The sequence below is a fragment of the Somniosus microcephalus genome, chromosome 1 (assembly GCF_052327205.1).
Source record: "Somniosus microcephalus isolate GS21.2 chromosome 1, FLI_Smic_1.0, whole genome shotgun sequence".
Taxonomy (NCBI): Eukaryota; Metazoa; Chordata; class Chondrichthyes; order Squaliformes; family Somniosidae; genus Somniosus; species Somniosus microcephalus.
Window position 1 is genome coordinate 189,178,347 of NC_140987.1, and position 24,856 is coordinate 189,203,202.

The 24,856-nt window shown below is 46.0% G+C and overlaps 1 protein-coding gene and 1 long non-coding RNA gene across 3 annotated transcripts in view; one reads left to right on the forward strand and one right to left on the reverse strand.

The window, feature by feature from the left end:
• The window catches only part of fam81b (family with sequence similarity 81 member B), a 49,979-nt gene extending 26,353 nt beyond the window's left edge, over positions 1 to 23,626 (reverse strand). The window contains exons 1-3 of one of the 2 annotated variants that reach the window (XM_085988707.1): positions 23,370 to 23,626; positions 10,925 to 11,000; positions 4,263 to 4,512 (exon numbers count right to left, since the gene is read on the reverse strand). In XM_085988707.1, coding sequence (XP_085844833.1) covers positions 4,263 to 4,512; positions 10,925 to 10,965 — 291 coding nt within the window. In that variant the 5' untranslated portion in view covers positions 10,966 to 11,000; positions 23,370 to 23,626. The remainder of the gene's footprint in view (positions 1 to 4,262; positions 4,513 to 10,924; positions 11,001 to 23,369) is intronic. The other variant, XM_085988714.1, reaches the window with a different exon arrangement.
• Positions 23,032 to 23,754, forward strand: LOC147124523 (uncharacterized). The gene is made up of 2 exons (XR_015078488.1): positions 23,032 to 23,249; positions 23,360 to 23,754. It is a non-coding gene; the product is annotated as an uncharacterized LOC147124523 (long non-coding RNA).
• Positions 23,755 to 24,856: the final 1,102 nt, after the last annotated feature.

Here is a 24,856-nt window from a genome sequence, read left to right on the forward strand (position 1 = left end):
GCATTTCCAGGTGAAATAAAGAATAGTTTAGGTGCAGATTAAAGCTCCCTCAATGCTGCTGCAACATGTGTCTACAACGCTGAACAGCTGCACCAGTGTGATGTTGGACCTCTCTGAATTAAATTCCAAAATAACACTTAATTGAAGACAATTCTGTAATGTAGGCTTATGCCCATTAGGGAACAAATTGGAATTGTCCCAGATTAATTTCACGTAGGACACTTGCAATCAAAGGGAAAGGAGTATATAAAATCAATTTATTCTGCATTCAAATCCAGATCCAGAAGTGAGGGAACATTGTGTTAACCAAATGCATCACTTAATCTCCTAACACAATAGCCGCGATTTTGCCGGCACTCAGAGGGCCGGTTCGGAGGCGGGTCCACTGTCAAAATCAAAATGATTGACAGCGGAATGGGAACCCGCTCCGAACCCGCCTCCATGTAAGTTTCCAAAGTGTCGGGTCTGCAATTTCAGAACAGAGCCAACACCAAGCGGCGGGGGAGGCATTCAAGATAATTAAATGCTTGTTAACTACTATTTTGCCAGCCTATTTCTATTTTACCACATTTTTAATGAGATTCACGTCATTCGGAAATCATGTCAGGTAAGCAGGTCGGGAGTTCAATCGAGCTGATTAGTTCACAGCTGCAATTGTAGTATAAAAGCTAACATTTCACATCTGTTCACTTTCCAATGTCAGAGGTTGCTGATTTCAGGATTGGGAAGACACATTTGATCTTTATTGAGGCTGTAAGTGTGTGGTGTAAACTTTATATCCACTGTCACCTCCTTGGAATAGCCTCTCTCCATTAAAAGATTGCTTCTACCATCTCATCCTCACCTGCCATATATAACAGCAGAATGTGAACGATTTAAACTCTCTCACCCTGGTCCTCAGAATCTGACCACGATCAGCCGCAGCAGCAGCAGAACCAGGCACACCAGCAGCACCAACAAGAGCATCAACCTTCTCCTCAACCAGCTGCTGCTGCACAGGGCAGAGGGAGTCAGCGCAGGGCTGCACCACGCCGCATGAGATACCCCCAACACAGGGTTTACAGGCCGAGGATGAGCTTCCTCAACATGACTGAGCAGCAGTGCCAAAGGAGGCTGAGACTATCGCGACAGGTAGTCGCAGACATTTGCACAATGCTTGATCAAGACCTACAGCCCAGAGTAGCGGGTGGACACCCCTTACCAGTGGCTGTCAAAGTTACCACTGCCCTCAACTTCTTTGCGTCAGGCTCCTTCCAGAGATCCACAGCAGACATTAGCAGCATCTCCCAGTTGGCCGCCCACAGATGCATCACACAGGTCACCGAAGCCCTCTTTGACAAGTCCGCCAATTACATCCACTTTTCCATTGATGAAGCCAGTGTTACCAAGCGGGTGCTCGGCTTTGTCAATCTGGCTGGCTTCCCACAGGTGCAGGGCTTCATCGACTGCACCCATGTGGCCATCAGGGTGCCCCATCAGAACCTAGCAGTATGTCAACTGCAAGGGCTGCCACTCCCTTAACATGCAGCTGGTGTGCAACCATAGGAAGAGCAACATGCATGTGTGAGCCAAGTTCCCTGGCAGCTGCCATGACTCTTACATCCTGCACCAGTCCACTGTCCCTCAGCTCTTCGCACTGCCAAATGAACTTTCTGGCTGGCTCCTTGGAGACAAGGGCTATCCCCTGAAGACGTGGCTAATGACACCGTTGAGGAGGCCATCAAACGAGTCTGAGGGGCGTTACAATCAAAGCCACATTTCCACCAGAAGTCTCATAGAACAAACAATAGGGTTGCTCAAAATGTGCTTCAGATTCCTGGACAGATCTGGTGGAGCCCTTCAGTACGCACCAGCCAGTGTCTCGAGAATCGTCGTTGTCTGCTGTGCCCTGCACAACATCACACTGCAGCGAGGATTAGCGCTGCATGAGGCACAAGGCACAGAGTGCACAGCCTGTTCAGAGGAGGAGGAGCAGGATGAGGTTCAGCATGAGGAACACCTGGAGGAGGCGGCTGTCCCAATGCGATCACAATGCAATAACATTGCTGCCCGTGAGACCAGGGATGGTCTAATCAATGCCAGATTCACCTAACTTTATGCAGCACAGATATGTGGCTGCCACATGCGCATGAAGGTTGGCATCACCCCACTTCAACACCATAGAGCATCTCTACAATGAACTGTGCATTCCTTGCACTGCCACCACCATTGCTGGACATAAAAGGCGCCCTTACCCTTCACTGTGCCACTTGCAATTGTGAGCACACATATGGCAACGAATGCAAACATTCAGAAAAAATTAATTTATTACAACAAAGTAAAATAACAGAAACTTAACATTAGTTTTTAGCAAATCACCCAAGTGACTACCCTTGTGACTATTTATGTGGGATCTTTCTTTTCCGTGTGCTTCTATGTGGTGCTACCCCTGTGGCTTCAGCAAATGTAGAGGCAACATGCTCACTTCCCTGCTGCACCTGCTTAGATGTCTTTGGCGGTCGTCCTCTGGGTTTTGGAACCTGTGAGGGCCCCGCCAAAGTCTGCTCCTCCTGCGGCTGTGCAGGGGCAAACTCGGCCATCACTGTCCGAGGAGGCATCTGGGGCTCTGACCGAGGGCTTGGCAAGCGGATGGAAGTTTGATCGTTTGGAGAGGAGCCCCCACTTCCATGCCCCTCCGGCCATCATCCCTCTCATGGGCCACCCGCACTTCTCTGCTAGCAAGTAGCTGGAGAGCACCTTGCTGCACATCAGTGGGGCCATGAGGACCCATGTCTGTACTGAGATTCCTCATAACAAGGATGTCCATGAACCTTTGTTTTCTCACCTCAATAGATACCCATCAATCCTCCATAGATGACCATCTGTTACCATGTTCTCCTGAGTCCGGCGATTTATGTCTTCCATGGAGGTGGCCATCCTTTCCACGGCGGAACCTACAGTTGCCAATGTGTGCGCCATGGCATTGCTTATATTTGAGATGGACTTTCCATTCTTTGCACATTTGCAGTCACCGTGGTTGCAAACCCTGTCAGAGCCTCCTGAACTTGTTCCTGAAGCTCCAGGATTGCCCTCTTTCTGGATGGCCCCCGAGGCTCAGCGTCAGCATGCAGCTGAGCAGAGACCGGAGCGTCCTGCAGCATCTGACAAGGAGTCTCCACTGCTGTCCCTGTCTCCACCATCTGATCTTGCTCACCTGTGACATCTGATACACCAGGTGACAACACGACTCTATCTCGCATAGGACCCACCGAGGTGTGCGTCTCTGCGCTGGTGCTGGGTGCACTCATTTCTGCTGGCGCTGCTCTAAGTGGCAGACTTGTGGCAGTTAAGTGGATTGTGGTGCTGAGTGAAACCTGGTTTTCTCTGACTCTTAGAGCCACATTGACTGTGGGCAACATAAAATAATGGTCCAGAAATTAGGATCGGGTGCTTGCCGCGCGTGCAAGCCCCCAATGTGCACTCACCCGGCGCGCCGACATCTGAAGCCTGGGCCTGCTTGGAATTCCTGTCACTGGCCTGGTTCAGATGTCGGCACGATGTGCTTGCCTGATCCAGTGGTGTAGTTAGTGTGATGTGCCGGCTAGGATCAGGTGAGCACTCTGCAGCCAATCAGGGGAGGGGAAACTTCATTCATGAGTTTGATAGTAAAGACTGTCAAACTCATGAAAAGTACGGGCGCCCAAAAGACTAGTTTAACTTTAAATAAAATTTTAAAAAACATCCCAATAATTAAATAAACTATAAATAACTTTTAAAAAACTATTTTAAACAATTAATAAAATTTTTGAAAAAATTTTTTTTTACGAAATCGGGTCTAAAAATAAACTTACCTTACTGTAAAGTCCTTAAAAACAATGAAGCTGTGGAAAAAATGTAATAATTTAAAATAATAGACCACTTACCTTCAAGAATCCACTCCTTACGCCTCCTTTTTATATGTGTAAAAAGTTCAGGCCCTTGCACACGCGCAAACCTGTCAAAAAGAAGGAAGTTCAACGCGTGCGCGCAGAGTCCTGCGCGCACGCGTAGGACCTCTGAACCCCTTGGAGGAAATGTCGGTTTCCCGCGCATGCGCTGTGCATGCTGAAATCCGGCACTTCCAACGGGCCCACGCGTGAGTACCCCGTCCGTACTCACGCGTTGGGACCGGAATTACTGGCCAATCAGTCCAAATGAGGCAGCCTCACTCATGCTAGCTCCATAATGATATTAAGAGCATCAATCTCGCTGCTGATTCGATTTAGCAAAAACAAATAAAATACCTCTATGTCAGTGCTTAGTTGTTTGAGGATACTGGTTATAACTTGTATGTGGTTTTCCAGCAGCTGTTGAGATACTCTCTCTGCTGGGTAGTTGCCCTGGTTTCCTCTCAAGTAGGTAATAATGTCCTCTTTTATCTGAAAAGCCTGGTCGAGAAGTGTTGCAGTGGTCCTTTCCTGGTTGGATATACGTTCATCCATGATTTGCAAGTGACTTTTAGGCACCACAGGAAATTGTAGAAAGGTGTGGTCTCTGGATAACCAAAATAAAAAGAAATACATTGAATTAATTTTACCTCACATAAAGCTATTATTTCAGAGAGCACTGTCTTAAGGGAAGATACGTTTGGCAAACTTCTTATTATCTATCTATTTAAAAGTCTTGCATACAATATGCTTAAACTTGCTATTTCTTATCCTATTTCATAACTTTACCTTTGGGTATTCAGTTTGGGTTCCACCAGAACCATTCACCTTTAGACCTCTTTCTATATTTGATCCAGGCTTGGACAGGTGCTGAATGCCAGAGGAGAGGTGAAAGTAACTGCCCTCAAGATCAAGGCAGTATTCGACTGAGTATGGCACGATGGAGCCTGGCAAAACCGAGGTCAATGGTGGGGGTGGTGAGGTCAAAGGGAAAAGTCTCCAGTGGCTGGACGTACCCGAGACAAAGGAAGCTGGATGTGGTTGTTGGAGGCCAATCACCGCAGGACATGACGGTAGGAATTCCTCAGGGGGGGTGTCCTCAACCCAATCATTTCCAGCTGCTTCATCAATGGCCTTACCTCCATCATAAGGTCAGGAGTGAGGTTGTTCGCTGATGATTCTGCAGTATTCACCTCTATTCACAACTCCTTTGATAATGAAGTAGCTTATTTGAGCCTACAGCAGGACTTGGCATTAAACGGGAAATTAGAAACGCGTGCAATAAAGGCGCAACAGTTATCATGGGTGACTTTACTCTACATATAGATTGGGCTAACCAAATTGGTAACAATACTGTGGAGGAGGAATTCCTGGAGTGTATACGAGATGGTTTCCTGGACCAATACGTCGAGGAACCAACTAGAGATCAGGCCATCTTAGACTGGGTATTATGTAATGAGAAAGGATTAATTAGCAATCTTGTTGTGCGAGGCCCCTTGGGTCGGAGCGATCATAATATGATAGAATTCTTCATTAAGATGGAGAATGAAGTAGTTGCCTCAGAGACTAGGGTCCTGAATTTAAATAAAGGAAACTACGATGGTATGAGGCGCGAGTTGGGTAGGATTGATTGGGGAATGTTACTCAAAGGGTTGACAGTGGATAGGCAATGGCAATCATTCAAAGATCGCATGGATGAACTACAGAATTTGTTCATCCCTGTTTGGCATAAAAATAAAACAAAAAAGGTGACTCAACCATGGCTAACAAGGGAAATTAGGGATAACATAAGATCCAAGGAGAAGACATATAAATTGGCCAGAAAAAGCAGTAAACCTGAGGATTGGGAGCAGTTTAGCATTCAGCAAAGGAGGACAAAGGGATTAATTAAGAGGGGGAAAATAGAGTATGAGAGTAAGCTTTCAGGGAACATAAAAACTGACTGTAAAAGCTTTTATAGATATTTGAAGAGAAAAAGATTGGTGAAGTCAAGCATAGGTCCCTTGCAGTCAGAATCAGGGGAATTTATAATGGGGAACAAAGAAATGGCAGACCAATAAATACATACTTTGGTTCTGTCTTCACAAAGGAGGACACAAATAACCTCCCAGAGATGTCGGGGAACATAGGGTCTGATGAAAGGGAGGAACTGAAAGAAATCAGTATTTGTAGGGAAATGGTGTTAGGGAAATTGACGGGATTGAAGGCCGATAAATTCCCTGGGCCTGATAATCTACATCCTAGAGTACTTAAGGAAGTGGCCCTAGAAATAGTAGATGCATTGCTGGTCATCTTCCAAAATTTGATAGACTCTTGAACAGTTCCCATGAATTGGAGGGTAGCTAATGTTACCCCACTATTCAAAAAAGGTGGTAGAGAGAAAACAGGGAATTATAGACCAGTAAGCCTGACATCCATAGTGGGGAAAATGCTAGATTCCATTATAAATGATGTAATAGCAGAGCACTTGGAAAACAGTGACAGGATCGGACAAAGTCAACATGGATTTACAAAAGGTAAATCGTGCTTGACTAATCTACTGGGATTTTTTGAGGATGTAACTGGTAGAATAGATAAGGGAGAACCAGTGGATGTGGTGTATTTGGACTTTCAGAAGGCTTTTGATAAGGTCCCGCATAAGAGATTAGCATGTAAAGTTAAGGCACATGGGATTGGGGGCAAGGTACTGACTTGGATAAAGAACTGGTTGGCAGACAGGAAGCAAAGAGTAGGAATAAACGGCTCTTTTTCCGAGTGGAAGGCAGTGACTAGTGGGGTACCGCAGGGATCGGTCCTAGGACCCCAGCTATTCACAATACATATAAATGATCTAGACGAGGGAACTAGATGTAATATCTCCAAGTTTGCAGATGACACAAAGCTGGGTGGGCGTGTGTGCTGTGAGGAGGATGCCGAGAAACTCCAGTATGATTTGGACAGGTTGGGTGATTGGGCAGATGCATGGCAGATGCAGTATAATATGGATAAATGCAAGGTTATCCACTTTGGTGGCAAAAACAGGAAGGCAGATTATTATCTGAATGGCAATAGATTGTGAGAAGGAGAAGTGCAATGAGACCTGGGTGTCCTTGTGCACCAGTCGCTGAAGGTAAGCATGCAGGTGCGGCAGGCGCTTAAGGCGGCAAATGGTATGTTGGCCTTCGTAGCGAGAGGGTTCGAGTACAAGAACAAGGATGTCTTGCTGCAGTTGTACAGAGCCTTGGTGAGACCACACCTTGAGTATTGTGTGCAGTTTTGGTCGCCTTATCTGAGGAAGGATGTCCTTGCCATGGAGGGAATGCAGTGAAGATTCACCAGACTGATACCTGGGATGGCAGGAATGACGCATGAGAAGAGATTGGGTCGATTGGGCTTATATTCGCTGGAGTTTAGAAGAATGAGAGGGGATCTCATTGAAACTTATAAAATTCTAACAGGACTGGACAGACTGGATGCAGGAAGGATGTTCCCGATGGCCGGGGAGTCCAGAACCAGGGGTCACAGTCTAAGGATAAGGGGTAAGCCATTTAGGACAGAGATGAGGAGGAATTTCTTCACCCAGAGAGTGGTGAACCTGTGGAATTCTCTACCACAGAAGGCAGTGGAGGCCAGTTCATTCAATATATTCAAGAAGGAGTTGGATATATTTCTTAAGGCTAAAGGGATCAAGGGATATGGGGAGAAGGCAGGGACAGGGTACTGAATTTGGATGATCAGCCATGATCTCATTGAATGGCGGAGCAGGCTCGAGGGGCCGAATGGCCCACTCCTGCTCCTATCTTCTATGTTTCTATCCAGGCTTGGGCTGGCAAATGGCTGGTAAGATTCATTCATGTCATATAAGTCAGGGGATTCAGGGAAGGGACAACAAGGCAAAGTCCATCCACTTCCCGAACTTCCAACGACACCACCATCACTGAGTCCCTAACATCAGCATCCTGGGACTCCCCATTGACCAAAGGTATAACTGAACTAGCCTTATGTACAATGTGGGTAAAAGAGCAGGGTAGGGGCTGGATTCTCTGCACTGAGTGGCTCACCTTCTGAATCATCTAAACCTCATCGCCACCTACAAGGCTCACGTCAGAAGTGTGATGGAATGCTCAGCACGTGCCTGGATGGGTGCAGCTGAAACAACACTCAAGAAGCTTGACACCATCCACGACAGAGCAGTCCACTTCTTCAGTGCCCCTGACACTGATCTGAATATTCAGTCCTTGCACCACTGCATACTATGGTTGTAGTATGCACTATCTACAGGATGCACTGGAGCAACTCACCAAACTTATTTCAACAGTATCCCCCAGCCCTGTGATCTCTAACACCTAGAATGACAAGAACAGCATCACTTCCAAGTTCCTCTCCAAGTCACAAACCATCCTAATGTTGACATAAGACTGCTATTCCTTCATCATCAGTGGGACAAAATGCTGAACTTTCCTACATAACACCATTGCGAGGGCACCACTCTTTGGTCTCTCTTGCAATTGATATTTTTCCCTGAACTTTCGCTCTATCACTTGGAGAGGAACAACTACACCTCCACCTGCAATGCCTAAGTCTGAGTTTGTGTGCAGAGTTTCACAGGATGTATCAGTATGACTCTCTCTCAGTGCAAGTGAAAGTATGTGTCCCTTTCCTTATGCTATAACATGAAAGGTAAATTTCCTATTCCAAATTATTTGAAAACGAGTTGAATTTTTTAGGTGTTTTTTCAGGTAATGTTTCACACTTAAATTATTACTAAGTGTATAGTTTGTATTCAGACAGAGAAAGGGACATAAATGATTAGAAATAATTGTGTTTTTTTCATAATGAGAATTCTAAAACAGTTATTGCTTACAGAATATAGATTTGAAAACAAACTGCAGGATGAATTTTAAAAGCTTTATGAGTAAAATTTCACATTAAAACTATTATCAACCACTTATTTTTTATGCAAAATAGTCATGAAATTAACTCTGGATTAATATTACTGGTAGATCTTTAGCATTTTACTCAGCATTTCCTTTTAGACCCCTCCTTGTCCCCTCCATTCCCTGAATCCCCTCCTTCACAGAAGCACTCTCCGCAATCACAGAGACTGACTACAGGCTCAAGATAAGGTTTCTAGGGGGGGGGACTTACTGGGGGGTCATAGTTCATTTTGGTCTATTAATATGAAATGTCCTCTGTGTCTTATGAATCTGTAGACTTTATCCATCATAAGTGAGCTGTAAAATTATTTCCCATACATTTTCAGTTTCATGTGTTGCATATCAAAATCAGAAGGATGCACAGAACCATAAGTTGATATATTTGAAAGTATAAAATAACATTTATAAATTAAATTAATCTATTTTTACTCTATTACAAAAATAGTTGGACAACAAGTAAACAGAAACCTTGTTTTTTCTATCTTAGTCATGTCAAAATGTTAGTGCACTAATATAACAGCTTTCTCGTTTGTATTATAATAGCCAAAAGCAGTAAAAGCAATAATTAAAGTTATACAACCACAGGCTATCTAATGCTGATATATTGCTTAACATGTACAACTTCCCTTATAAAAGTCCATTATAAAAGATGTAATAGCAGAGCACTTGGAAAACAGTGACAGGATCGGACAAAGTCAACATGGATTCACAAAAGGTAAATCGTGCTTGACTAATCTACTGGAATTTTTTGAGGATGTAACTAGTAAAATAGATAAGGGAGAACCAGTGGATGTGGTGTATCTGGACTTTCAGAAGGCCTTCGATAAGGTCCCGCATAAGAGATTAGCATGTAAAGTTAAGGCACATGGGGTTGGGGGCAAGGTATTGACTTGGATAGAGAACTGGTTGGCAGACAGAAAGCAAAGAGTTGGAATAAACGGGTCCTTTTCCGAGTGGCAGGCAGTGACTAGTGGGGTACCGCAGGGTTCGGTCCTTGGACCCCAGCTATTTCACAATATATATTAATGATCTAGACAAGGGAATTAGATGTAATATCTCCAAATTTGCAGACGACACAAAGCTGGGTGGGCGTGTGTGCTGTGAGGAGGATGTCGAGAAACTCCAGGATGATTTGGACATTGGGTGATTGGGCAGAAACATGGCAGATGCAATATAACGTGGATAAATGTGAGGTTGTCCACTTTGGTGGTAAAAACAGGAAGGCAGATTATTATCTAAATGGCAATAGATTAGGAGAAGGGGAAGTGCAACGAGACCTGGGTGTCCTTGTGCACCAGTCGCTGAAGGTAAGCATGCAGGTGCAGCAGGCGGTTAAGAAGGCAAATGGTATGTTGGCCTTCGTAGCGAGAGGGTTTGAGTACAGGAACAAGGATGTCTTGCTGCAGTTGTACAGGGCCTTGGTGAGACCACATCTCGAGTATTGTGTGCAGTTTTGGTCGCCTTATCTGAGGAAGGATGTTCTTGCCATGGAAGGAGTTCAGCGAAGATTCACCAGGCTGATACCTGGGATGGCAGGAATGATGTATGAGGAGAGATTGGGTCGATTGGGCTTGTACTTGCTGGAGTTTAGAAGAATGAGAGGTGATCTCATTGAAACTTATAAAATTCTGACAGGACTGGACAGACTAGATGCAGGAAGGATGTTCCCGATGGTCAGGGAGTCCAGAACCAGGGGACACAGTCTAAGGATAAGGGGTAGGCCATTTAGGACAGAAATGAGGAGGAATTTCTTCACCCAGAGAGTGGTGAACCTGTGGAACTCTCTACCACAGAAGGCAGTGGAGGTCAATTCATTAAATATATTCAAGAAGGAGTTGGATATATTTCTTAAGGCTAAAGGGATCAAGGGGTATGGGGAGAAAGCAGGGACTGGGTACTGAATTTGGATGATCAGCCATGATCGCATTGAATGGTGGAGCAGGCTCGAGGGGCCGAATGGCCTACTCCTGCTCCTATCTTCGATGTATGTTTCTATTAACTTCACATTCTAGTCCATACAATGAACTAGTCAGTCTAGTTCATCCCTTTCAATTACTGTAGCATTATCATATTACAAAGTAAAGCAATGTTTCTATCACTTACCTCTCTGGTATCCGAATCTGCAGGAAGTTTTCTCTGGACATTTTTATAAACAAAGTACCAATTATTCATCAGCACTCTAAAACAGAAGACAGAAAACATCTTGAGACAATGAAATGTTTTAAAATGTAATAGTTACATCAGGTGTCCCAATTTCATTCTTACTAATTCATTTGATGTTTGATTTCAGAGTCCCAGTACCTTAAGCCACACATCACAAAGTTAACACAGAAGACATATTTCCATGCAGCACTAGCCATCATATTAGCATGTACAATCTACTTTGCTTGAATGCTATAATACTTCCAGTTACTCTTACACATTATGGCAAGTTGTATTTTCCATGGGTTGCCTGAGTTGAATTTTTAAACTTATATTTCTGTAATATCAGATTCCACATTTTTCTCACCAATAGCTAGACTTAAAGTCCTAATTAGTTTTTCAAAGTGGGGTTGCTATGTACAATCTCAAACAATTCAGGCTATTTGCAACATTTGAAGGTTCAGGTGTGTTGCACTGATGATAGGGCGCATCCTACTCCCACATTAAACGATAGGGATTCACCTCAACATAGTGATTACAGCTGACAGCTCAATAGCCATTTCTCAAACTTGAGGAGAAGTCGCCGAAGTGGCGTTTCTCTCTCTCGCTCACTTTCTCTCGGTGACAGAAAATGTTTTGTTTTTGCAGCAGCAGCCTAGCTTCACAAACTTAGCTAGAGAAGGTGGGCACATGTTTAGAGACTTAGCAAGTTGCATATTTATTGTTTTACATAATTCAGGAGCATAGAGAAATCAATTGTTCTCACTGCAAAAACTGTATATCGTTCCTTTGTGTATTATACGTAAATAATTCAGTAGATGGCCTGAAGTTGTGCTTTGACTCAGAAAAGTGCTATTTCAGACCGCCTTCCATAAAGTGAGGTGAATTCACATGGCAGCATGTGTCTTATTTCAGCAGCAAGTTTACAGAGTACGGGTTCTCCCTTGTGATTGTCAGTCTCACTTTTATTTAACCAGGTATTAAGCAGGAAAGAAGATGTTTAGATCACTTATAGAGCGACACTGAACCTGAGAGAATAACTAGCACAAAAGAACAAAAAATGTGACAAATGTATCACTTCAAAAAGGTAGCAAATCAATATATAGCACAACTACTGCACAGGGAAACATTTAAAAATATTTTTTTGATCGGCAGTTTTTAGTAGTCAGTGGCACCTGTGCTCTACGAACATTGAAGATTAACTGCTGGTAAGCTCTTAAGTAACCAAGCACATAGGTCACACCCTCTTTGTGACTGACCTCAGTGCATCCTGCAACAATAACTTTGGGCTGCCGAGTGATAATTGCTTCCACAAATACTGGTGGACTGAGACAGATAGTTGTTTGATGGTTAGGTTTGGTCAAGCACTGGAAGAGTTCTTATGAACAGTTGTTATTAATGGTTTCTCGGCTTGTAGAGTGGGGAAGGCTGTTAGAAGCCTGGATGAAAATTCAAACTGAAATTTGCATTCTAAACCCTCCAGAAGTCACTATAAATTGATTTGAGACTCTGCTCTGCTGGTGACATTTCAGTAGCTGAATGTAAATGCTTGATGTCAGGTACCTTAAGGATTGGATGAATGACAACAGTATTTATTTGTTCTTGGGATGTTGGTGACACTGGCAAGACATGATTTGTTGCTCATCCCTAGTTGCCCTGAGGGCATTAAGAGTCAACCATGCAGTGTAGAACTGGAGCCACATGTAGATCAGACTCAGCACTGGCTGGAGTCATACCTAGCACAAAGGAAGATGGTCAATCATCACAGCCCCAGGACATCACTGCAGGAGTTCCTCAGGGCGTGTCCTAGGACCAACCATCTTCAGTTACTTCATCAATGGCCTTCCCTCCATCATAAGGTCAGAAGTGGGGATGTTCGCTGATGACTGCACAGTGTTCAGTGCCATTCGCAACTCCTCAGATAATGAAGCAGTTCATGCCTGCATGCACCAAGACCTGGACAACATTCAGGCTTGGGCTGATAAGTGACAGGTAACATTCGCACCACACAAGTGCCAAGCAATGACCATCTCCAACAAGTGAGAGTCTAACCACTGTCCCTTGACATTCAACGGCATTACCATCACCGAATTCCCCACCATCAATATCCTGGGGGTCACCATTGACCAGAAACTTAACTGTACTAGCTACTTAAATAGTGTGGCAACAAGGGCAGGTCAGAGGCTGGGTGTTCTGTGGCGAGTGTCTCACCTCCTGACTCCCCAAAGCCTTTCCACCATCTACAAGGCACAAGTCTTGTAGATGGCACAAAATGCAGCCACGGTACGCTGGTGGTGGAGGGAGTGAATGTTTAAGGTGGTGGATGGGATGCCAATCAAGCGGGCTGCTTTGTCTTGGATGGTGTCGAGCTTCTTGAGTGTTGTTGGAGCTGCACTCATCCAGACAAGTGGAGAGTATTCCATCACAAGGGCAGCAGGTGCATGGGAACACCACCACCTCCAAGTCACACATCATCCTGACTTGGAAATAAATCGCTGTTCCTTCATCGCCACTGGATCAAAATCCTGGAACTCCCTTGTGGTGTATGTGCCTTTAAGAGCCCCAGGTGTGCTGTAATGCCAGTAATTGCCACTCGGGCTATATAAGCCTGTATATTGTGTATATCCGTTAGAACCCCCCCCCCCCAGACTTTGCTTAGTAAATACCTATGAACCAACTCCTGTCTTCAGTGTCTTTTTCAACACACGGACACTACAGTGGCGACGAAGTGGAAACGGACTTACCTGCAATTCGGCAGCACCTCAAGGACATCGATTCCTCGGGCGTCCAGAAGACTCAAGGAAGTGAGAGAAGCTGTGGTTTCACCAGCTGGCCAAGCTGGTGGCAGGTACTGCGCTAATCCTTCCTGGGCATCAGGCTGGGGCTCCAGCGGCTGGCTCAACAGCTGAGACAGGCAGCGAAATCGGAGGCAAGCAATAACGGACTGGGAGGGAGCACTCGGGAGACGGCCGGCGCGGCAAGCAGGTCAGCGTTCAGACCTCCGGCGGGAACGAGTCTCCAACAGTAAATAAAAAAAAGAGAACGGAAACCGCAGTAAACAGCGTTGTTATCGGCAGCAGCGGCGGGAAAGCGCGGGAAGCGCCATATCTTTGCTACAGAAAAGAAAAAAAGCGCGGGAAGCACCATATCTTCTCTGAAATGCCTAAGTCTGGTAATATTGATGCTTTTGATAGCGAAATAGAGGATTGGACCACATACGTGGAAAGAGTAGAGGTATATTGCACTGCAAATGGAATAGAAGATGAAAAAAAAGCTTCAGTACTTCTGATAATGGACCGCAATTTGTGTCCGAAGAATTCAGAAAGTTCTTAAAAAACAATGGGGTTAAGCACTACACGTCTGCCCCATACCATCCCGCCACCAATGGATTGGCTGAAAGGTTTGTCCAGACCTTCAAGAAGGCCATAAAGGCCATGGGTAATGAAGACATAAAACTTCAGCACAAGGTGGATAACTTCTTATTCGCATACAGGAATGCAACACATATGGTTACCAACCAAACTCCCGCCATGATGTTCTTCAATAGAAACCTAAGATGCCGGCTGGATTTGGTCAAGCCCAACATCAGAAGGGACATGGAGAACCAGCAGTTTCAAGGCATGAATGAAAGGCCAACTAGAACCTTCCAGATAGGTCAACCAGTTTTGGCCCGGGACTACCGTACCGAGAAATGGCAGCCTGGAACTATCTGCACACGACTAGGACCACTGATGTATACCGTGGACATCGGAGAAAGCATAATAAGGTGCCATGCTGACCAAATCATAAAGTCATCCGAAAAGGGACAACCTACACCACAACTCTATACATCTAACGATGAAGTAGAGGTACCCATATCTACCTCCGATCCGGTGATACTGGAACCCGATGAACCCGACACTGGCATTCAAGCCGAATCAGCCTTGCCAGAAGAACCTACTACACCACCAGAAACTACTACACCCCCGAGGCATTATCCGGACCGAGTCAGGAAGCCTCCTGAGAGACTAACTTATAATTAATTAACTACAGCAATGTATATTATTTTGCTTATAACATGTAATTAATAATTACTTAAAAAATGATGTACTGGTTAGCTAAAAGGGGAGGAATTGTGGTGTATGTGCCTTTAAGAGCCCCAGGTGTGCTGTAATGCCGGTAATTGCCACTCGGGCTATATAAGCCTGTATATTGTGTATATCCGTTATAACCCCCTCCAGACTTTGCTTAGTAAATACCTATGAACCAACTCCTGTCTTCAGTGTCTTTATCAACACACGGACACTACATCCCTCCCTAACAGCACTGTGGAAGTACCTTCACCACACGGACTACAGCGGTTCAAGAAGGCGGCTCACCACCACCTTCTCAAGGGCAACTAGGGCTGGGCAATAAATTCTGGCCTTGCCAACGATGTCCACATCCCATGAACGAATATTAAAAAAAAGCAGGGGTGACAGCCTCCCTTTCCTGTGGGTCATTAGTGAATCAGTTGGGTTTTCTGATGCTGGCCCAGAAATGACCAGATTTGTTTGTAATTCAATTTCATTATTTCCCATACTGGGACTTGAAGCACAGCCTGCTGGTTTAATCAGTCCAGTACCATAACCACTAGGCTACTGAACTGTGGCTCTGTGGTAATTGTGACAGTTACTAGGTACAGCAATCACAGTTCTGTTTTCGTGATTCATTTTATCCGTTCTTGTAAATACAAAGTGCTGGTTGTGACTTTTGAGAATAAAAAGCTGCCAGTTTTGATGGATTATGTCATTTATCGGGTTTGCAGTTTTGGGGAGAATGGGTGAGTTTTAGTACAGGCAGTGGTACAGTTAAGACTGGTTGATTAATGTTCACGTCGGTGTCTGGTTCAGTCTAATCTGGAAACTATCACCACTATTGTTTGGCACTTCCCTACAAAGTTACACCAAAGGACAAGGAGCCGCTCTTAGGGCTGGATTTTCCCTGTGGATGCGAATGGTTGCGGGAGAGCTGGTTGGCGGGTTCTGGGTCTGCAGCCGCTCTCTGAAATTGATTTTCTGTAGATAGGCCTTGTTAAGCCCGCCCTGCGGGGTTCCTGGCCAAATAATAATAAGCGGGTCTGATGACGTCATTTGATGATGCATCATCAGCCAGTTTCCTTAAAGGGACCATGGCCACATTGATTTTGATAGTTGTCCTGTCAGTGTTCTGCAGCATTGAGGTGCTGCAAAGACTGACAAGCACTGCACAAAGGTGCACATCTGCACCCAGGCTCATGCATGACTCCCTCCATATGCTTATGGATGGAGTCACAGCATGCAGGGAGATTCTCTTCCCTTCCCATGGGCGGAAGAGACCTCCACAGGAGATCAACGCAGTCTGGTTACACATCGCACAGGAAGACAAGCAGGGATGTCGTCAGGAGTGCCTGGCTGCAATGGTGCAAACCTTTCAGTGATCTCAGTAGATCACGAAACGTTACTGTCAAGCCACACTCAACCTCATCCTGCTCTGCCACTTTTCACATCCCCATCACTCTGCCTTCCCTACCCTACTCCTGCACATCCTTACTCACACCAACATATCTTGTGTCATGAATCTTATCATGACTCATGAAGTAACACTGGGCGGCCCGCTGGTGGCGCCGTCCAAGGAGTATAAATACTAGGGCATGGGCCCAGCTTGCTCAGAATGTTTCTGTAACCAGGAACCAGTCATTGTAACTAGAAATCTCATGGTTTTGAAACAGTTGATTCCACAGGTTCACCACTCTCTGGGTGAAGAAGTTCCTCCTCATCACAGTCCTAAATAGTTTACCCCTTATCCTTAGAATGTGACCCCTGGTTCTGGACTCCCACGCCATCGGGAACATCCTTTCTGCATCTAGTCTGTCTAGTCCTGTTAGAATTTTATAAGTTTCAATGAGATCCCTTCTCATTCTTCTAAAGTCTAGCGAATATAAGCCTAATCGACCCAATCTCTCTTCATACGTCATTCCTGCCATCCCAGGTATCAGCCTGGTGAATCTTCACTGCACTCCCTCCATGGCAAGAACATCCTTCCTCAGATAAGGCAACCAAAACTGCACACAATACTCAAGGTGTGGTCTCACCAAGGCCCTGTACAACTGCAGCAAGACATCCTTGCTCCTGCACTCGAATCTTCTCACTATGAAGGCCAACATACCATTTGCCTTCTTAACCACCTGCTGCACCTGCATGCTTACCTTCAGCGACTGGTGCACAAGGACACCCAGGTCTCGTTGCACTTCTCCTTTTCCCAATCTATTGACATTCAGATAATAATCTGTCTTCCTGTTTTTGCCACCAAAGTGGATAACCTCGCATTTATCCACATTATACTGCATCTGCCATGCATCTTCCCAATCACCCAACCTGTCCAAATCATACTGGAGTTTTTCGGCATCCTCCTCACAGCACACACGCCCACCCAATTTTGTGTCATCTGCAAACTTGGAGATATTACATCTAGTTCCCTCGTCTAGATCATTAATATATATTGTGAATAGCTGGGGTCCTAGCAGCGATCCCTGCAGTACCCCACTAGTCACTGCCTGCCACTCGGAAAAAGAGCCATTTATTCCAACTCTTTGCTTCCTGTCTGCCAACCAGTTCTCTATCCAAGTCAATACCTTACCCCCAATCCCATGTGCTTTAACTTTGCACACCAATCTCTTATGCAGGACCTTATTGAAAGCCTTCTGAAATTCCAAATACACCACATCCACTGGTTCTCCCTTATCTATTCTACCAGTTACATAGATGGCAGCTGCAGTTGAGATGACAGGTATTGACTTGGATAGAGAACTGGTTGGCAGACAGAAAGCAAAGAGTTGGAATAAACGGGTCCTTTTCTGAGTGGCAGGCAGTGACTAGTGGGGTACTGCAGGGATCGGTCCTTGGACCCCAGCTATTCACAATATATATTAATGATCTAGACAAGGGAACTAGATGTAATATCTCCAAATTTGCAGACGACACAAAGCTGGGTGGGCATGTGTGCTGTGAGGAGGATGTTGAGAAACTCCAGGATGATTTGGACATGTTGGGTGATTGGACAGAAACATGGCAGATGCAATATAACGTGGATAAATGTGAGGTTGTCCGCTTTGGTGGCAAAAACAGGAAGGCAGATTATTATCTAAATGGCAATAGATTGGGAGAAGGGGAAGTGCAACGAGACCTGGGTGTCCTTGTGCACCAGTCGCTGAAGGTAAGCATGCAGGTGCAGCAGGCGGTTAAGAAGGCAAATGGTATGTTGGCCTTCGTAGCGAGAGAGTTTGAGTACAGGAACAAGGATGTCTTGCTGCAGTTGTACGGGGCCTTGGTGAGACCACATCTCGAGTATTGTGTGCAGTTTTGGTCGCCTTATCTCAGGAAGGATGTTCTTGCCATGGAAGGAGTTCAGCGAAGATTTACTAGGCTGATACCTGGGATGGCAGGAATGACGTATGAGGAGAGATTGGGTCGATTGGGCTTGTACTCGCTGGAGTTTAGAAGAATGAGAGGTGATCTCATTGAAACTTATAAAATTCTGACAGGACTGGACAGACTTGATGCAGGAAGGATGTTCCCAATTATCTGGGAGTCCAGAACCAGGGGACACAGTCTAAGGATAAATGCTAGGCCATTTAGGACAGAAATGAGGAGGAATTTCTTCACCCAGAGAGTGGTGAACCTGTGGAACTCTCTACCACAGAAGGCAGTGGAGGCCAGTTCATTAAATATATTCAAAAAGGAGTTGGATATATTTCTTAAGGCTAAAGGGATCAAGGGGTATGGGGAGAAAGCAGGGACCGGGTACTGAATTTGGATGATCAGCCATGATCGCATTGAATGGCGGAGCAGGCTCGAGGGGCCGAATGGACTACTCCTGCTCCTATCTTCTATGTTTCTATGACAGAAGTGATCTGTCAATGGTGAGAGAGGTTGTTCCAGTGAGGTGCCACTAGATAGTGAGTTGGCTCGAAACACTTGCAAGCTACAGAAAGCTCTATATGTCTTACAAATGAAGTAACCAACAGTTTTTGAGCTCTGAAACTGAACAGCTGCAACATGGTATCCTTTATACCACTTCTGCAGCTGTCAGGTTATAAACGAGACCTGGGTGTCCTTGTGCACCAGTCGCTGAAGGTAAGCATGCAGGTGCAGCAGGCGGTTAAGAAGGCAAATGGTATGTTGGCCTTCGTAGCGAGAGAGTTTGAGTACAGGAACAAGGATGTCTTGCTGCAGTTGTACAGGGCCTTGGTGAGACCACATCTCGAGTATTGTGTGCAGTTTTGGTCGCCTTATCTCAGGAAGGATGTTCTTGCCATGGAAGGAGTTCAGCGAAGATTTACTAGGCTGATACCTGGGATGGCAGGAATGACGTATGAGGAGAGATTGGGTCGATTGGGCTTGTACTCTCTGGAGTTTAGAAGAATGAGAGGTGATCTCATTGAAACTTATAAAATTCTGACAGGACTGGACAGACTTGATGCAGGAAGGATGTTCCCAAATATCTGGGAGTCCAGAACCAGGGGACACAGTCTAAGGATAATTTAAAAAAAATGGCGGCACGCACGGACGCAGCGGCTTTGTCTCTCCCGAGACTGAACGGTTTCACCCTCCTCCTGAGTCTCTTCTGGACTCTGCTGATCCGTGAATTAAAGGCTGACCTACTGTACAGCCGGCAGACGCTCCTAGACATCGGGGCCGACTGTGTGAAGCTTAAATTCGGCGACATCGATCTGCCTCCCGACATCGCCCGACCCCCAGGATCAGCGTGGCGTCCTTCCCCAGCCGGAAGTCAGCGCAGACCGCGCAGGGAACGCAAACAGAAGCGGGGTAAGAGAGCAGGGATCCAAAACAGGCTGAAGAGGGCCCCACACAAACCCTCCCTCCCAAGTATTTTCCTGGCCAACGTCAGGTCACTGGAGAACAAAATGGATGAGATCAAACTGGATCTCACCACACAGAAAAGGACAAAGGAATGCTGCGCCATGATCTTCACAGAAACCTGGCTGAACAATGGCATCCCTGACACCACCATACAACTAGAAGGACGCACGGTCTTCCGCGCCGACAGAACTGCAGACTCCGGTAAGAGCAAGGGAGGCGGTTTGTGCATTTACACCAACAATGCCTGGTGCACCAACAGTGATATAATTGATAGATCCTGCTCGGCTGATTTGGAATTCCTCATGGTAAGGTGCAGACCCTTCTACCTGCCTCGGGAATTCACGAATGTTATCATCACTGCGGTCTACATCCCACCACACGCTAATGCCAAACTAGCACTGAAGGACCTCTACAGGGCCATCAGCGAACAACAAACTGCGCACCCAGACGGAGCTTTTATCGTCGCGGGGGACTTCAATCACACAAACCTAAAAACTGTACTACCGAAATTCCACCAGAATGTCTCCTGCCCCACAAGAGGGGAGAACACACTGGATCAAGTCTACACGAGCATTGTAGATGCTTACAAGGCCATTCCCTGCCCCCACCTTGGGAAGTCTGACCACCTCTCCCTGTTTCTAGCCCCGGCATACAAACCGCTCATCAAAAGAGAGAGAACATCAATGAGAGCAGTGAAAGTATGGCCAGAGGGGGCAGTATCGGAGCTTCAGGATTGCTTCGAACGCACTGATTAGGGCGCGTTTGCCCACAATGACATCGAGGAATACGCATCCACAGTGCTATTCTACATCAACAGCTGCGTCGAGGTCGTCACGACCCACAAAAATATCAGGTCATACCCCAACCAGAAACCCTGGATGAACGGAGAGGTCCGCTCACTGTTGAAAGCACGCGACGCAGCATTTAAATCTGGCGACGCGGCGGCTTACAGAGCAGCTAGGACCAACCTAAAAAAGGGTATCAGGACTGCCAAATGGAAACAGACACTGCGGATAGAGGATCACTTCCGCAACAACTCGGACCCCTGGCGCATGTGGCAAGGCACCCAGTCCATCACTGACTACAAGGGCAAAAACACCAGTCCCCCGGTCAGCGACGCCTCCCTTCCGGAGGAGCTTAACAACTTCTACACTCGCTTCGACAGGGACAACAAGGAGCCGGCTACCAAAGCCTTGCCACCCCCGGAAGACCAGGTGCTCACTCTGTTGACCTCCGACGTAAGGGGCGCTCTACGCAGAGTGAACACACGAAAGGCTACTGGACCGGATAGCATCCCTGGACGGGTACTCAAGGAATGTGCTGATCAGCTGGCTGATGTCTTCACCGCCATCTTCAACCTGTCATTGGCCCAGGCAGTAGTCCCTACATGCTTCAAGACTGCCACCATCATTCCTGTGCCTAAACAAGCGGCTGTGACGTGTCTGAACGACTATCAACCTGTCGCACTCACACCCATCATAATGAAGTGTTTCGAGAGACTGGTCTTAGCCCACATCAAAGCCAGTGTTCCTGCCTCCCTTGACCAACACCAGTTTGCCTATCGGGCAAACAGATCAACGGAGGATGCAATCACAACTGCTCTACACTCGGCACTGAATCACCTAGATGGTAAGGAGACCTACATCAGAATGTTGTTTATAGACTACAGCTCAGCATTCAACACTATCGTCCCCAACAAGCTGGCCACCAAACTCCAAACTCTTGGCCTGAACACTTCCCTCTGCAACTGGACCCTGGACTTCCTAACAAACAGACCCCAGTCTGTCAAATTAGGTAACCACACCTCCCCCCCCCTGACCCTGAACACGGGGGCCCCACAAGGATGTGTGCTGAGCCGCCTCCTCTACTCCCTCTTCACCCACGACTGTGTGGCTGTTAATGGTTCCAACACCATCATCAAGTTTGCAGATGACACCACGGTAGTAGGCCAGATCACCAACAACGATGAGTCAGCCTACAGGGAGGAGGTCCAGCATCTCGTGAAGTGGTGCGCCGACAACAACCTGGCCCTTAACACCAAGAAAACAAAGGAAATAATCGTGGACTTCAGGAAGTCCAAAGGCGGAAGTCGCACCCCATCCACATCAATGGGGCGGAGGTGGAAAGGGTGGCCAGCTTTAAGTTCCTCGGAGTCCACATCACGGAAGACCTCTCCTGGTCCCTCAACACCTCCTCTCTGGTGAAGAAGGCCCAGCAGCGCCTATATTTCTTGAGGAGGCTGAAGGGATGTAATCTGTCACCCCCGATCCTCTCTAACTTCTACCGCTGCACTATAGAGAGCATCCTGACAAACTGTATCACGGTATGGTACGGCAGCTGTAGCTCCCATGACCGGAAAGCCCTGCAGCGGGTAGTCAAAACTGCCCAACGCATTACCGGCACCCGGCTACCGACCATAGAACATATATATCAGAAACGCTGCCTACGGAGGGCACGGTCCATCATCAAAGACCCTACCCACCCCAGCCACAGTCTGTTCGCCGTCCTACCATCTGGAAGACGCTACAGATGCATTCGCACCCGTACGACCAGATTTAGGAACAGCTTCTTTCCCAGGGCTGTCATCCTACTGAACTCCACAAATAAACACTAAAGCCTGCACATCTGCCGATGCACTTTATTATGGTCATATTTATGCTAATATATATGTACAAATGTATGTTGAAATGTTTAAGTGTCCTAATCCAAATTGTACACTCTCGGGAGCCGCAAGCCTACATTTCGTTGTACTGCACTTGTGCACTAACAATGACAATAAAAGTTGATTTGATTTGATTTGATCAGGTAAAGCAAAGCAGACTCAACTCACAGCAAGGTGATGCCTCTCTTCCACGGCCGTGTTCGCGCCCGGGTGGCCTTGGAGATGGAGCACGCGGTGTCAGCCGGCACGCTTGAGTACTTCCGCGACCGGTGGGCGCCGCGGGGACTGGAGTGCATAATCGACTTGGACAACCAAATTTTAATTTGATTTGTTAAGGTTTATTTAAAGTTTTATTAGTTACAGTCTATTTGTTTATTTTGCTTGGTCCAATAAGGAAAAAGGACAGCAAGGTGAGCTGGCGTGTTTCCCGAGCAGCGGGCAACCCGTGGGGGAGCACGTAAAATTACAAGGTAGGCTCAAAATAGCATTTAATTGGCTGTTAACAAGCCATTTAATGATCTAAATTGTCTCCCTCGCTTGGTGTCGGATCAGTTCTGCGCAGACACCTGAGAGACTCGCCTGGAGGCGGGTTGACAGCGGGTTTCCTACCGTATCTTTGCTATTTTGACAGCGGGCCCGCCTCCAAGCGCCAGCAAAATTCAGCCCTTAGAGTGGGAGCTGTCAAAAGTAGAATCCAGTAGACAGACAAATTGCATTTTTATAGGACGATTACGAGATCTTCAAGGTAAGTATAAAAACATATTTTAGAACCTTGAAATTTACTGAACAAATCGTGCCAAGTCCGATTGTACCAATCGAAACTCGTTTTTCTGTAACTTTGTTTTTTGTTTATAGAAGAACTCACCCGGCAGTTTGGGTTTTTGTTCCCAATAGGCTCCCCTGTGATCGGCAGAGTCCTTCAATACGGCAGCAACCACATCGAGCACACGGACAGCGCCAAAAGACAAATTTAACATGTAATCGGCACAGTCAACTGGTCATTCATTCAATTACCTGAACTGGTTTCCTAGATTAAAAGGAGAACAAGACGCGTAACCTATGCCGGGCTCAATGTCTAAAACAAACCGGGTCAGTTTCCCGGAAGTCCAGATCTGAATGTGACCTTGTTTACTGTTGTTTCCAAGTTACTGTAGAATGGTTACCACTCAATGGAAGAGGAAATGATCCATTCGTTTTCAGCAGCAGTTGTGATTTTTAAAAAAATTAAAAGCGAACATCTAACAAACCTTTATCTTTTTCCTGGCGTTATTTTTTGAAGTGAGCCCGATAAGGTTGCTTTTGGAAAATGCACTTAAATAGTTCAACAAATTCTAAACAGGAGATTTCTTTGTTTTAAAAAACGATTAATTTCAATCGACTGCCTATATTCATAAGTTAATGCCTTTTAAAAGTAAAACTATGAAAGAGGAAACTATAAAGTACATCCACCATCAACAGATGATTCCATTGCTTGTAAAACGAATCAGTTTTTACTGATTTTAGTTGATCGTTTTGCTTTATAATCGATTTCAATTTAGGTTTCGTTGGGCTAAATTGGCTTCACCCATTGCGGCATCCAGCCTGTTTCATCAGACTGAATCTTTGATTGTCAAGGGCCATAATTACACCAAGATCGGTGTGCCGACAACTATTTCTTTCATTCTCCTCCCCCTTCGTGGGAGGACCGAGGAAGGGGTCGGCTCTTCCACAGGAACGCAGCTAAGTTCAGAAACAGACTGGGGAGACATCAAACTTGCCCCCACTACCCTCCCCCCCGTCTGTTGCTGTTTGAGACCATCGCATGTTTTGGGGGGAAATTGGACACATATTTGAAAGAAAGACTTTAAAGACTTGCATTTATATACCGCCTTTCACGACCACCGGACGCCCCAAAGCGCTTTACAGCCAATTAAGTACTTTTTAAAGTGTCGTCACTGTTGAAGCAGATGATAAAAAGGCTGTGGGGAGAGTGCAGGGCAGTGGGGTTAGTTTCTGATTGCTCCAGCGGAGAGTAGGTATAGACACAATGGGTCATGTGGCCTCATTCTGTACTCGAAACTTTTACGGTTCCAATATAGCCTGGAGTTTCCACATCATTTCCACCCAGATATCAGTGTGATCTGGACGGAATGGAATGAAATAGCGTTAAAGATCGCGGAATTTTAATTGTAAGTGAGTTGCGCCCATAAACACGTTAAGCTGGTTCAGAAGTCCATTCGCCGGAAGCAGTCCGGTCCACAAAACTGGCCACGCCTCCAGGTCGTCATGGCGAGTTTCCACAGATTGTGACCATTCGGGATGTTCATTACACTGCGCCCAGATTCGCCAGTGTACAGGTACCCATGGTGTCAT